This window comes from Sapajus apella, unplaced genomic scaffold (assembly GCF_009761245.1).
Source record: "Sapajus apella isolate SASKATOON/1434 unplaced genomic scaffold, GSC_monkey_1.0 scaffold58, whole genome shotgun sequence".
NCBI lineage: Eukaryota > Metazoa > Chordata > Mammalia > Primates > Cebidae > Sapajus > Sapajus apella.
Window position 1 is genome coordinate 2,719,670 of NW_022436998.1, and position 13,638 is coordinate 2,733,307.

The window sequence follows — 13,638 nt, forward strand, 5'->3', positions numbered from 1 at the left end:
GGGCCCGCTGCGCTGTGGAGCTACTAACCCTGTAAGCGCCTGCTGTGTCCCCCTTCCTTCTGGCCCCACAATCCACCTTAAGCATAAGGTCAGAAGGGCACTGGCTTCCTTCTGGTTCACTAAGGGGTCAGCTCCGGCCTTGGCGGCTACTTCCCTGGCTCACCGGTTAGGTCCAGCTGCCCCCGCCTGTCAGAAGCTGGGTGGCAGATTGAAGTGGGCTGTTGGGAATGGTGACATAGAGGCTTTTGGCTTTGATTTACACACTGTTTGGAACCTCCGTACTGGAATGGTTGAGAGAGTCCTCAAGTCAAGCTAGGGCTTATCATGAAAAGGAGGCCAAAGGGTTCAGCCCTACCTGATGGCTGCAAGAACAGAGGTTGGGGCAGAAGAGTGAAGGGATCAGGTGGGAAGAGCACTGGCTGGGGAGTCCAGGAGCCTATTGCTGGGCTTCTCAGGTGAGTCATTCACCTCAATTGCTCCTCAATTTCTCCTCTGTGATAGAGAGGATGGTGAAGCAGTAAAACCAGAAGTCCCTGAAATGGCAGGGAGGGGTAAGCACACAGGGACTGGAGTCACAGGAAAGCAGTGACTCCAGGGAGCAGTGGCTCATGCCTGTAATCCCAGCACTTTGGAAGGCCAAGGCAGACGGATCACTTAAGCCCAGGGGTTTGAGACCAGCCTGGGTGACATGGTGAAACCCTGTCTCTACTAAAAATAGAAAAAAATTAACTGGGCATTGTGGCATATGTCTGTAGCCCCAGCTACTCCCAGCTACTCAGGAGGGTGAGATGGGAGGATGGCTTAAGCCCAGGAGGCAGAGGTGGCAGTGAGCTGGTCATGCCACTACACTCCAGCCTGGGGCACAGAGGGAGATCCTGTCTCCAAAAAAAGGGGGGGGAAAAGGTCCCTGAAACCTGGAGACAACTCACAGCCCAGCTTCAAGGGTTATACTCAGAGAGAAGTCAGGGGAGCCCAGGCCCCCGGCTGCCCAGCTCCCAGCTCCTCTCTGGGTATACTCTGTGGTGGGTCCTTCCCGGCCTTCCCAACCCTCACCCGGGTGCTTTCCCCCCAGGGAGCAGCTGCCCAGCTAAGCCCTAGCTTCCTCACTTAACCACTCCTAAGACACTTTATTTCTTGGCCTTCCGACTTTTGATACAAATATCTAAACCTTTCTGATTATGTCTCAACTTCCCATGAACCTAACCCAGCGTTGGAGACGTGTTGGTGTGCCCAGTCTCTATATACATGAGAAGATTAAATACGTTCTTGAAGTAGGAATTTTTCTTTTTAAGAAGTCACCAGCAGAATCTAGTGACCTTGAGCTCTTTAGAGCTCCCACGGAGACCAGCAGAGTGGCCAAGGCGCACGAAGCCGGAGGCCAGCTGCCAGGGGGCCTTCCTTTGGGCCTCCTCTGTGTGTTTTTCTATGCCCCAAAGCCAGGCCAGGGTTGCGCCCACAGCTGCGTCCCCGCTTCTCTACATGGGTGGTAGGTCCCACCGCGTGCTCGGGTCTCTTTGCAAGGTCCTGTAGTTGCAATATCCCTACTCCCCTACCACCCCTACCCCGCCTTCCCCATCCATGCACCCTCCCTGGATTGGTTCGGGAAGGGAAAGTAAGGCAGCACCTAGTGGGGATCTATCTATTCCCTCCATTCCTGCTTCGAGAGCCTGTAAGCTTGGCCCACGACCTTGCCTTCCTCTGGGCGCGGCACGCAGAAGGCACCTTCCCATGGGCTTAGATGCTTCTCTGGCACAGGAGCGGTGGCTCGAGCTCCTCTTCCCTCGAGTCCGGCACACATTCGCGTTTGGTGAACGCTTGTTGAACGATTGTTGCACGAGTGAACGACAGGGTGCGCGACGCTACAATGGGGAGCTGCGGATGGGTGGCGCTGCCTGCTACAGCCACTGGCCTAGCCGTGTCCTACAGTGCAAGCAGGTCAGAGGCATAGCCCATCCCCTGCAGCCGAAGGCACGAGGGGGTGGAAAAAGAGCCGCAGCCCGTCCACGGGGTGCACAATGGGCACGGTCTGCATTGCAGGGAAGGCGGGTGTGGCCAGCTCCCAGCGCGCGGTACGCACCAGCTCCACAGCTAGCAGCTGGAGCACAGCCTGCGCCAGCTCCTGGCCGAGGCAGCTGCGCGCACCGCCGCCGAACGGGATGTAATGGAAGCGGCTGGAGCTGCCCCGCGAATCTTCGCGCGCTGAGCAGAAGCGCTCCGGGTCGAAGCCTTCGGGAGGGCTGCGGTAAACTGCAGCCGTCTCGTGCGTGTCTCGGATGCTATACATCACGCTCCAGCCCTTGGGGATCTGATAGCCCTGCGGAGAGGCGAGGACCAGCCTGACCACTAGGCACCTGGTAACTGGGGGCCCTGAACCGACACTCCACCCCAGTGGAGGCTTGTGAAAACCGACCCTCCACCCCATCAGGCTTCCGAAAACCAGGAGGAAACCGCGATTAACCCGGAAACCAGGAGAAAGCTCTGTGTTCCAATCTCAACTCCTTCACTGGTGAAATGTATGACCTTGGACTAGATGTGCAGTCTCTCTGAGCTTCAGTTTCCTCATTGAAAAAATGAAGAGGAAAATGCCCACTTTGTTGGTGAGGATTCAAATTAAGGAGTTGGCACATATGAGTGTTCAGTAAACAGGACCTATTAGTTAGGTCCCCGTTTGGTTTTGTCTGTCTTTTTTCTTCTGACCTTGGATCAGAAGACCTAAATTCTAGTGCTGCACCTACCAGCTGCTAGGGTGGGAGAAACACACATGACAATTCTTCGAGGTCAGATCCATTGCAGCGCTCTTCTTTGCACTGAGCTGAAAACCTCCCATCCTTCCCATCCATCAGCTGGACAATAATGTTCAGATTTGGTACCCACACTTTAAGAAGGCGCACATGAGAATCAAACTGGCCAGTCCTGAAAATGTTGGAAGGCAGCTTTCATGTTCCCTCTGCCCATCCCTAGCTTTTTCAACCGTTTGGCTTTTTGATATGCCTTCGAATACCCTCACTACACTGCTATTCTCATATCAAGTTCCAGGGTGAATACTCAAAACTTTCTAACTGGGGAACAGAACATCTTGGAATCATCCCAGGAGCTCTCTCTCCTCTCTAGACATCAGTGTCCTGGGAACTGGAGGGTGGCTAAGACCCTTTCCTGTCTTCTGCTCACTTACTGGTTCTGTGCTCCCCTCCTGTTTCCCCTAAGGTCATGGAGGGCATTTTGGTGCCTGCAGAATGAAGCTTGCATTCCAAGACTGAGTCCCCATCCAAGACACTTATCACCACTTTTGTCTGAGTCTGCTCTCTCTGTAGTGACCTCTCCCATCCTAACCTTTCACTGCTCCAGTTCAAATGCCAGTTCTCCAAATGTGTTGGTGTCATCAAGCACTAGAGATCACTCTCTTCACACCACAAGTGGGATGAGGCTGTCGGTCCTGGTCCCCTCCCTCTCCAAGTGGAGTTCCTCCAGGGCAGAATCCCAGTCCCTTTGATGCCTCCTAACCCTGGCACACAATATGCCACAAATGTTCACTGTGGCAGGAGGTGCCCATCTTTGCCTGGAGCCACCCAGCCACCAAGCAGGGGACTGCCGTGACAGCCTTTCAGGCAAACACCCGCTGCTTGGCACAGCCAGAGCCCCAGTGCCTGAGGCCACCACGGTACCCCCACAGCCCCGCCCCACCTGGTTGGAGTGTCAGAGCTGGAAAGAACCAAGGCAGCTTCCTTGCAGAGGGTAAACTGAGGCCCAGAGTGAAGAGGGAACTGCACAAGGTCGTACGGAGATGGAGTCAGTTCTAGACTTTAACCTTGCTCGGCCCAAACCAGCCTCATCGGTATTGTAATTCTCCCCACCCCTGGAATCTGGCCCCAGCAGGAGCCCTGGACGGGTTGCAGTGAGGGATTCCTTGATCTTATGTGGGAGCCAAAGGTGTAGAGTACAGGACGTACTGAGGGGTTCTCTTTGTTCTCCATCCACACTCACTGGCTGGGAGGGGGCGCTACATGGATAAAAGTGTTTTTTATTCTAAAACTCCGCTCTCATTTAGTTGACCCGTGTGGACCGCCGCCAAGAGCTGAAGTGTACGAGATCCCTACTCTTGCGGGCTGGCCAGGCTTTGGTTCCTCAGCCCGGGATCGGGGAAGTGGAACAAGGCTCAGCCCATTTTACAGGACTGAAGGATGAGGCTCGGAGAGCAAAAGAGAAGACCGCGCCGTCTGAGTCCCTCCGCCCTCCTCCCACCTGGGCGCCGCGGCAGGCGGCAGGAGGCTGGCAGTGGGCGGGCGCGGCGCACTTACGTCTAGCTCGAAGGTGCACAGAGCGGTGCGGTAGCCCCCGGACACGGGCGGCAGGAGGCGCAGCACCTCCTTGACCACGCAGTCGACGTAGCGCAGACGGCCCAGGGCTGCGAGGCTGAGGTCTGGCTCGCAGCCGCAATCCGGCAGGGGCCCCGAGCCGCCTCCCGCTACCCCAGGTGCGCAGCCGCACGCGCGCCCCAGCCCCTGCGCCACCAGCTCCTCTCGGATCTTGGCGATGGCCGCTGGGTGCTGCAGTAGCAGCAGGACGAGCGAGGTGCTGGCACTGGCCGTGGTGAAGAAGGAGGCGAAGAGGAGCTCCACAGCCGACTCCTGCAAGATAGCCCCGGGCGGCACTGAGTCTCCCGCACCGGGGCGCTGGCCCGACGGCCCCCCGGAGATGAAAGTTACCCAGATTTACTACTGCGCAAAGCCAGAGGCAGAGAAGTGCTATTCCTGCCGCGACTATGTGCACCGTTTTGAAGTGAACTAAATCCCAAGTCTGCCACTTGGGAAAGTCACCTATAGCAACTGACAAAATTAGGATCTATCCCCCCGCCTTGCGATGGTTCCCAGAGAGAATGCGGGAACTTACTCTGTGCCCTCTCCTTGGTGCTTTAAGAATATTCACTCATTCGGTTCTCACCCCCCCTCCCCTCTGTGAGGCACAATTGCTGCTCTTGTTTTATGGAGTTGAAAACGGAGGCTCCGAAGAAGTGCTCAGGGTCCCACAGCTAGCACTCGCAGCCGGGCTCAGCGCTCTTAACCACCTGTGGTGCTGCCTCCAACCCCAGCGGAGCGGCCTGACAATGGCTACAATGCAACAAAGGCATCTGCAGCAGCAGCAGCGCCAGCCTCCTACCAAGGCCAGCCTCACCACTTCATCCTCTCCTTACCGCAGTAGTCCCAGGAGTCACAAAAGGTCTTCCTGGTCTGCTCTGCCCAAGAACGGCAGAGGAGGGGCCTGGTGGCTTCATCCTCCAGGCTCCAGTGCTGACTGCTTGCCTCTGCCTTCTCAAGTCCCACCCAGTGCCTTCCTTGCTGGCAGCACCCACAGTTTGTTTTATACACTGATTCACGCTATCACAAGATGTACGTGTTCCTTCCCCTCCTGAACCTCGAGCACACTGACTGTGTTTCGCTCACCACTATATTCCCAGTCCCAGCGTGGAGCCTGGCACTGAATAGGTGCAAAATAATATTTGCGGAATGAAAGACCTGGTTGCCCACTAACCTTGCCCTGCACCAGACAAGAGGGTAACTGGGATGGAGACTCCAGAGCCCCCAGCATCCTCCCTGCCCAGCCCCTGAGGTCCAGGCCAGAACTGAAGATTCCTGGCCAGTGAGTCCCTTCCTGAGAACCGGGAGGGTGCTATCACCCCTACCCAGCCCTGTCCACTCCTTTTTACTCTGCTCCCCTTAGCCCAGAAGAGTCCCTGTCCACCTGGCTCCCCCAGGACTCATGAGTCCATTGCTCATGTTCTTTTTGTTTGTTTGTTTTTGAGACGGAGTCTTGCTGTTGCCCAGGCTGGAGTGCAGTAGTGTGATCTCGGATCACTACAACCTCCACCTCCCAGTTTCAAACAATTCTCTGCCTCAGCCTCCCAAGCAGCTGGGATTATAAGCACCCACCACCACACCCAGCTAATTTTTGTATTTTTTTAGAAGAAACAGGGTTTCACCATGTTGGCCAGGCTGGTCTCAAATTCCTGACCTCGTGATCCACCCAAAGTGCTAGGAATACAGGCGTGAGCCACCGCGCCCGGCCTACTCATGTTCCTATTAGTTCCATTCTCAGAAAAGAAGCTAAAGCTGAGTCCACCCTTCAGGGATGTCTGGTAGAAAGTGGGAAACTGAGGCCCAGAAAAAGGATGGGTGGTAGTTGCTTATGGAAGATTGAGGTCTCCCAATTTCTAACTTCCCCTCCCCCAAATGTCACTCCTTTTTGGGTGCTGAAGTGGGTCCTGAGGCCATTCCAAAGCTTCTCCCCTCCCCTCCACTGTGTGTGTGATGTGTGTACATGGGGAGGGGTCCTAATTCTCCAGGAGATCCACAGCAGCCAGACAGACAGATAGAGGTGCCAGATGTCAAGGTAGCTCATAGAAGGAGAGAGGTGATTTTGGAAGGAAGAGGGGAGCTTTGAGGATGTGGAGTTTGATCCTGAGCCCCTTAGAGTTTTTACAAAAATGAATGATGAGGGCTTTGCAAGCAGGGGGACAGCAGAGGCAAAGGCATAGAATGGCAGAGAAGTGGGTGGGGAAAGAAAAGGGAAGAGAGCCGTTTGTGGCCAGAAACATACAAAGATGGGCCTAGGATTCTTGGCTTCAGGTCTCCTACTGACAAGGGTGGCAGGTGGCTGTAGGCTGCACAGCTAGTGAGTGTGGCTGAGACATGACTGAAGCCCAGGTCTCCTCTTTCCCCTCATCTGAGGAGTGCCTCTGCCTCAAAGTGGGGCCACACAGGATGTGGCTCTGGGGATGCAGCACTGGTGTAGGGGCCTGCTGGGGATGCAAAAGATGGGGGAAGGAGCAACCTCCCAGCCCCTACCTTCAGCTCCTGCATGGAGGGCTCGTGGCCCAGCTCCCTTGCACTGTGAATGATCAGGTCGAGGGCATCACCTGGCTCTGCAGCCTTGTCCTCATGAAGCTTCTCAGAAATGGCCCCGTCCAGGTGCCGATGCAGCTGGTCCCTTGCCCGGATGCCCTGATGTGCAGGGAGAGAAGAAAGATGGGGCAGGAAGACTAAGGGGGCCAGTCCTGGCCACTTACCCAGAAAACCTTCTCAGCACTGGCTCTGCCAACATCCTGGTGATAACAGCCTTCCAGCTTAGCTCCTGGCCTGGCATATGGCTGGGCACAGTAAATGGTTGGGGATATGTCCACTGTCCACAAACAACATTCTGTCTTGATTATCACAAGCCCCCTCTGAGCCATGGCAGAGTTTACTGTCATCCTGAGGAGAAGATGTTCAGGTTCAGAGAGGTCAAGCAATTGCCCAGAGTCACACAGCTGTCTGTGACCATGCCTGGCACCAAGCCCAGTGTGGCTAGGGTCAGCCCATTGCCCTTTCCCTGCACTAGGCTCAGGCCAGGGCACCTTGATGCCCCCAGCAAAGCTCTGACTTAGAGGACACTATTGTATGTTGTAAGCATTAGCCTCTGTAAGGGCACGGGCAAGAGGGGATGCCTCTCCAGAGTTCAGGGAACAGTCACAGCAAAAGCATCCCCTCAGGGAAAACACAGTAATTCAGCACTTGAGTTCTGTAGTCAGAGGAGAAGGGGTTCAAGTCCTGTTTCTGCCCCTACTAACGGTGTGATCTTGGTAAGTCAATAAAATAAATTTGGTCAATAAAATGAGAATAATAACACTTTGCAGGCTGCGATGATTAGATCAGAAAATGTATCTACAGTGATCACCCTATAGCATGATCTTTTATACATATTATTTTTATTCAGGTGACAGAAAATCAGGGAATCAAACAGTGGGAAGTCCCAGAACAGGGCGACCAAAAGGCGGGATGGGCCATCATAGCTACTCTGCGGGTCCTGCCCATTTCTCTGAAGTCTGGAGAGGCAGCAGTTTTCTGATCTGGAAACCTAGAGGGCCCAGGGCCGGTGGAGCCGACACCCATCCCCATGGGTCCGGGGCTGGTGCCGGGCTGGTTCGGGGCGCATCTGCAGCCCTCGCGCTCTCCACGGTTCCCGTTCCCCAGCCATCGGGGCTTCAGAAGAGGTGATGGGGCCTGACCCAGAGACACCGCTGTGGGAAGGGATCGGACCGACTGGCTGGACGTCTGCCACCGAGACTCCAAACTCTGGCGGCCCGAGCTTGCTCAGGCTGGAGGGTGTACCGGCAGGCGCGTCCCAAGGAAGGAGTGTGGCCCGCCTCGGGTCACACAAGCGAACCAGCACAAAGGCCAGGTCCGGAGCCTACAGCCGCGCCACCGCCACGACGCAGCCCACCCCGAGGCCGCGCCGCCGTTACCCAGCAGAGGTGACAGACGCGCGGAGTGGGCGGAGGGTGCCCCGTCTGGGTCTGGGAGGCCAGCCTGCGTCGCGGAACCTCGGGAGAAGGTCTGAAGCTGGGGCGGCCGTACCTTGCGCAGACCACTGAAGGGCACGTCCAGAGGCAGTGAGAAGAGGTTCTCCACCAGCTGTTCGAAGGTCCGGGCCAGCATGGCGCACTGAGCCTCGTCCAGCCGCAGCCCCAGCAGGATGCGCGCGGCCATGCGGAAGGTGAGCGCTTTGGCGGCGTCGTAGACCGAGATCGGCCCGCGCGCCGCGCACCAGGAGCGCACCTCACGCCGCAGCGCCCCCTGCAGGCGCGGCACGTAGAGCTCCAGCGCGGCGCGGCTGAACACTCGTGCCAGGACCTGCGGGAGCGCGCGTGATCAGCGCTGGCGGCGGTCGGGCCTTCTCTGCTTGGCGATTCCGGAATAGCCAGTAGGCCAGTTCCGGTTCTTTCCCCTTCTTCTAAGCAGCCCATACCTATACTTGCTGGCTTTTGCTTTCACCATTTCTCCCAGTTCTGCTCTAATGAACATAATCCCTCCCATCTAGGCTCCAGCTGCCATCTCCTCCAAGAAGTCTTCCCTGGCCCCTCTCTAGGCCTGAGTCTCCAGCGCTTCTGGTATCACAGTCACAGAAGATGGGAGATGAAAGAGCCCTTTAGCGCAGTCCTAACTTTATAAATCAAAGCTGAAGGTAACGGACCCGCCCAAGGCCACCCGATCCTAATCAGGCACATAGGTCGGATTCCCAGTGAACGCAACACTGGGGACCCGGCCTGACCCATTGCAGATGCCGGGGACCGCGGATCCAACATTTCCACGGCCCATTCCCGTTTCCACTTACCTTGCGCCGCCGCCGATGCGGATCGCCGACGGCACCTAGCAGTGTGTGCTCGCCCAGCAGGATGTGCGCGCTCTGCGGCCACTGGCTGCGCACCAGGCGGTGCTCGCCCAGCAGGATGGTGCGCACGTTCTCTGCGCCGCTGACGCGGATCACTGGCCTGCCCAGCAAGTGAGTCTTGAACACTGTTCCATAGCGCTCCCGGCGAGAACTGTGGAAGCGCGAGCCCTGCGAGCGAGGCAGAGCGAGGAGAGCTGGAACCTCTGGGCCCGGGCCGGGGATCTGACCCAGACCTCCCAGCTGCCTTTTTGGTCACAACTCCCTGCCCCTGGCTGACCCTGGCTGGCGCGCTTACAAAACAAGATACCCAATGGGCCTGACAACTACTCTATGGCAATGTACATGCTCCTGGTCCTATTGGTGAGATGAGGAAACCGAGGCTCAGAATGAAGACGTGAGCGCCCAAGGACTCACAGCGGAGACAAGCTCCTTTTCTACGCTTGCAGCACACGCTCCTCAGACCCCTTCCTAAAACCCCTTCCGTTTACCGCCTGCATTGTGTCGGGGAATTGCTCTGGGGAGAATTACAGTGACTTGAGGTCCCTTCGAGGGAACGGAGTAGGTGGGCAAAGGAGATGAGTTGTGCGTGCTTCCTGGGGTCGTGGGTGATGAACAGGGACTGGCTACAAATCCCGTGGGCATTGAGACTCAGGTGGGTCCAGTGGGAACCGAGAAAAGCGCTCGGGGTCGAACGACTGCTCACCTGAACTAACCAGTGCAGCGTTTCACCGAAGAAGGGCCAGCCCATGGAGCCCTTGGGCAGAGGCAGAGTGGAGGCCCGGTCCCGGCTCAGCATCCAGCGGAGGGTCCAGAGGTGCTGGGCTAGGCTAAGCAGCAGGCCGGTGCACAGGAGAGCAGTGCCAGCCGCCCCCAGCACTGACAGGCAGCTCAGCCCCCAAGGAAACATGATGAGCCCGCGGGGCCCAGGCCGCTGGGAGCGCAGGGAGTGCAGGGGACTCAAGAACCTCCAGAGCAGTGCGAAGTGCTCACCTGTTCTGTCCGGAAAGAGTCTGGAGCTTGGGGGCCAAGCCGGAGATTTATAAGCTTGGCTGAGAACTCCGTTCTAAAAACAGACGGGCGGTGGAAGACGGCAGTGACTGTGCGCCCTTAGGAAACGTGCCTTCCTCGAGGCCGGCGAGCTCAGGACATTTTCCCAGTTCCTGGGCCCAAATGCCAGTCCCTCTTGAAGATGCCCGCTGCCTCCGTAATGCTCACACCCCGCGGCACCTCCCACCTCCTCCCGGGCTCAGCACTCTTTGGATAGAAGCAGCGAGGGAGGGCGAAGAAAGGAGCAACTCACCACTGTTGCCAACCTGGTCTGCAGACCTCCCGCCCCACCTCTCCCTCCTCCAGTCGTTTAACCCTTCTCGGCCCATCCTGGACAAGTTTATATAGATATTGGCTCCCTCCCTAAGGACCGATACCGGTTCACACAACGTGACGTGTTTTGCATATTTAAAGCGCTCCACGCAGAGTGGTGATTGGTGGCCGTGGGCAGCGGCACACTCAAGGAGGGTGCTCTGAGTAGGGAGTGGCAGTGCTTGGGCTGGGCTCGGGGCTTGCACTGCGCACGTCCTCGGGCCGGACCTGCGGGTTCGAGCCAGAGTTTCCCGGCTCTTCGCAGGCGCTCAGAAAGTCTACGAACCCAACCGGCAGAAAAGACCCGGGCTTGCGCCCCGCAGCGCTCCTGGCCCACCCCGGCGGCCGCTGGCTCTTTCTGCGATCCCGCCCTCAAGCTTCTAGGTGACCCCTCTCACCACTCCAAGGTGAAAGGACTAGGCTTTTCTCTCCTTTGCTCCTATTTTCAGGGAAACTGCGGTAGCCAACGCCTGCGTTGGCTTCGCAAGAGCCCACTAGGGATAGCCGGGACGAGATTCTCCGAGATCCTCTGACAGCTCCCCACCTCTCCCGGCTCTCTGATGTATCACGTCAGGTATCCTTCCATAGATGCCAGTTCCACTGCTGCCCTAAGCTTCATAAACACGCCCTAAGCCTCTAGAAGTGGATACCCACCAGCACCTTTCCGGTATCAAGGGCCGAATTCATCCTTCCCTCCCTCCCCCAAATTTCCCCGCGGACTCTAATCTACACTGCTACATTTTGGGCTTTGTGCGTCCCATCCAAGTGTTCCAAATGCCTCAGGACTCACTCGTCCTTGTCCCTACAGCGCAACCTGGGGTGTGTGGAAGGGTGCAGGGTGCTTGTATTATTGGGAAGAGTACAGAGGACCTACAGTGGTCTGCTCCAGGCAGTGCAAAGGCAGCATCTCTCTGAATCCTGGGATGTCTCACCCAAAGCAGGCAAGACACCCAGGTTGGCTGGAGGGCTGGGTAAAGCACAAGGGATAGCCACATTCCAGTCTTCAGAAAGAGCTAGCTGTTCACCGCTCTTCTCTTCCAGATTTTACTGTGCTTGAAGAATTACCACGCTTTTCATGTAATATCTTTAAAAACATGAAATACTGTGGATTAAGAGATGATCAAGAGAACAAGTGCATATATATAATATATATATTGTTTGTTATATAATATATATATTATTTATATATATAATATTATATATATAGTTTGTTTGTTTTGGTGTCACTCCCATTCCAATAACTAGGAAATAATAAGCCTTTTCTCCAGGAAGTACTTGTTTTAAATCAGCAAGCTCTTAATAGACAAAACAGCAATGCATTTTCAACTTGCTCAATATTTTTAATATTTCATCACAAAATCCAGAGATGTACCTATAATTCTTTACACTTATTTTACAGAGTCAGGCATGGTTTCTTACAGGCATAAATCCTGAAAAGTCAAAGGGAGGACTCAGCATAAATACAACAAAAGGAGAATAAAGACTGGATTTATATTGCCATTTGGGCCACGGAAACATACACAAAAGAAAATGTACATTTGTTTTAGGTTTTCCAGAGTTCATTTGGTTTGGCTTGTTTCCACAATGAGGATACAGTACTGAAATCTGCTATTTGAAGAAAGTAACCTGACCCCTGTGGTAACTTGTGTGTGTAAGAACCATCTACCTTCACACAAGCTGCACCTGAAGTGGTTAGCCCCATTTTGTTCCTGTCCTCTCTTTTAACTGGAACCAAACCAAACAAATCCAGAATGGGGTCAGCTACAAGCAATATAGTTAGAAATATTAACCCTGATGAACAGAAACAACACTGCATCTTTAGAAAATCCAAAACCTTTTGTTCATATTCAGAATGATTAAATTAAACCACCCAAGTAGAACAAATAATTCACATTCTTACTGAGTTAAATCAAGTTTGATTTTAGGAAGCTTTAAAGATTTGTCTATTTCTCCCTCAGAATTAGCAGAATTATAAATTTTGGTCTGCTTAAATCACACTGAGGTGAAAATGAAAGCTAGAAAAAAAAAACTTATGAGTAGAGGCATAAGTTTTTCAAATGTATTTGTAATCAGTTTCATGTACAATTTGTGAGAATTTATGTATTACACTTCTGCATTTTTCCCCTAAAAGTGAAAAAAATGGTCATTTTTTCCATATATAAAATAGTATTCGATTATTTAAAAATCCATACAAATGATATTTATTACTATTTCTTGTTTAAGCCCTCCTGTATCTTCTCTATTGTATTTTTAGATTCTGTAAACAAATTACTATATCATGACCAATACTTGCTCGAGATCAATGTTGAATCACGGATTTGGTGTCACTGAGTGCAAGCGACGTGAAGTCTATGCATGCTGGGACATACCATTCACCAAACTTCTCAGCTGTTTCACAACTGTCTCTATCAGCTTCTGTTTGTCTCGATCATTCTTCCTGAACTGAGCAAATATATTGTTCTTTTTGCTAGTATCCTTCATCCTAGAAACATATGTGAATGAAGAAGCTTAGTAAAAGGAAATTAAAAGCTAAGCTGTCACAAGTTAAATATCTTGGCATGCTCTGAATTATCTCACACTAATCCTATGCTTGAAAAATATACTTCAAAGAAAGTAGGTACTAAATAAATATACAGATATAGCAACCATGCAAAAAATTAGAAGCTTTATTTTACATGCTATATTAAGTGGTATTTTTGCATTAGTATATACATCTAAAATATGCTAGGTTTGGCACTATCACACTATTTTCTAATATTATTCCACAAAGTATGCTAAAATACATACCCTCTATAGACTCTGCTAATCACATTCATAGCAAGATAAGGTGAAAGGAAAATAGCATTAGAAAATGCAAAACAGTAACGTTTTTGGCCCAGTTGCATTTCATGGCATTGTAAAATACATTTACATTTATTTTAAACACTTCCTCTTGTCCATTCAAGTCAAATACACCACAGATATTTTGAAATATAGGAAAATAATACACAATTTTAATTTAGAAATTGAAAATTTTAATAGTGATACTTTTTATTTTTATTTTCTTATCCAGCAGCCCCCAGAATCACGGCAGATTCA

At 53.2% G+C, this 13,638-nt stretch overlaps 2 protein-coding genes across 10 annotated transcripts in view; both read right to left on the bottom strand.

The window, feature by feature from the left end:
- Positions 1–849: 849 nt before the first annotated feature.
- Positions 850–11,773, bottom strand: LOC116528305 (cytochrome P450 26C1). The gene is made up of 6 exons (XM_032245526.1): positions 9,905–11,773; positions 9,145–9,369; positions 8,388–8,663; positions 6,840–6,995; positions 4,296–4,625; positions 850–2,314 (listed from the first exon to the last, which is right to left on the bottom strand). The coding sequence occupies exons 1-6, from the start codon at positions 10,106–10,108 to the stop codon at positions 1,937–1,939; spliced, it is 1,569 nt and encodes a 522-aa protein (XP_032101417.1). The 5' UTR covers positions 10,109–11,773; the 3' UTR covers positions 850–1,936.
- Positions 11,774–11,883: 110 nt separating this feature from the next.
- The window catches only part of EXOC6 (exocyst complex component 6), a 216,707-nt gene continuing 214,952 nt past the window's right edge, over positions 11,884–13,638 (bottom strand). For 3 of the 9 annotated variants that reach the window (XM_032245522.1, XM_032245521.1, XM_032245520.1), the window contains 2 exons: positions 13,348–13,362; positions 11,884–13,042 (listed from right to left, as the gene is read on the bottom strand). In XM_032245522.1, coding sequence (XP_032101413.1) covers positions 12,910–13,042; positions 13,348–13,362 — 148 coding nt within the window. In that variant the 3' untranslated portion in view covers positions 11,884–12,909. The remainder of the gene's footprint in view (positions 13,043–13,347; positions 13,363–13,638) is intronic. The other 6 variants (XM_032245517.1, XM_032245525.1, XM_032245519.1 and 3 more) reach the window with 4 other exon arrangements.

Coding starts and splice junctions, on each gene's coding strand:
- LOC116528305 (XM_032245526.1), bottom strand. CDS start 10,108: ATGTTTCCTTGGGGGCTGAGCTGCCTGTCAGTGCTGGGGGCGGCTGGC. Junction 9,370..9,904: donor CGCTGCACTGGTTAGTTCAG/GTGAGCAGTCGT, acceptor CCTCGCTCGCAG/GGCTCGCGCTTCCACAGTTC. Junction 2,315..4,295: donor TGTGCACCTTCGAGCTAGAC/GTAAGTGCGCCG, acceptor GCCTCTCCGCAG/GGCTATCAGATCCCCAAGGG.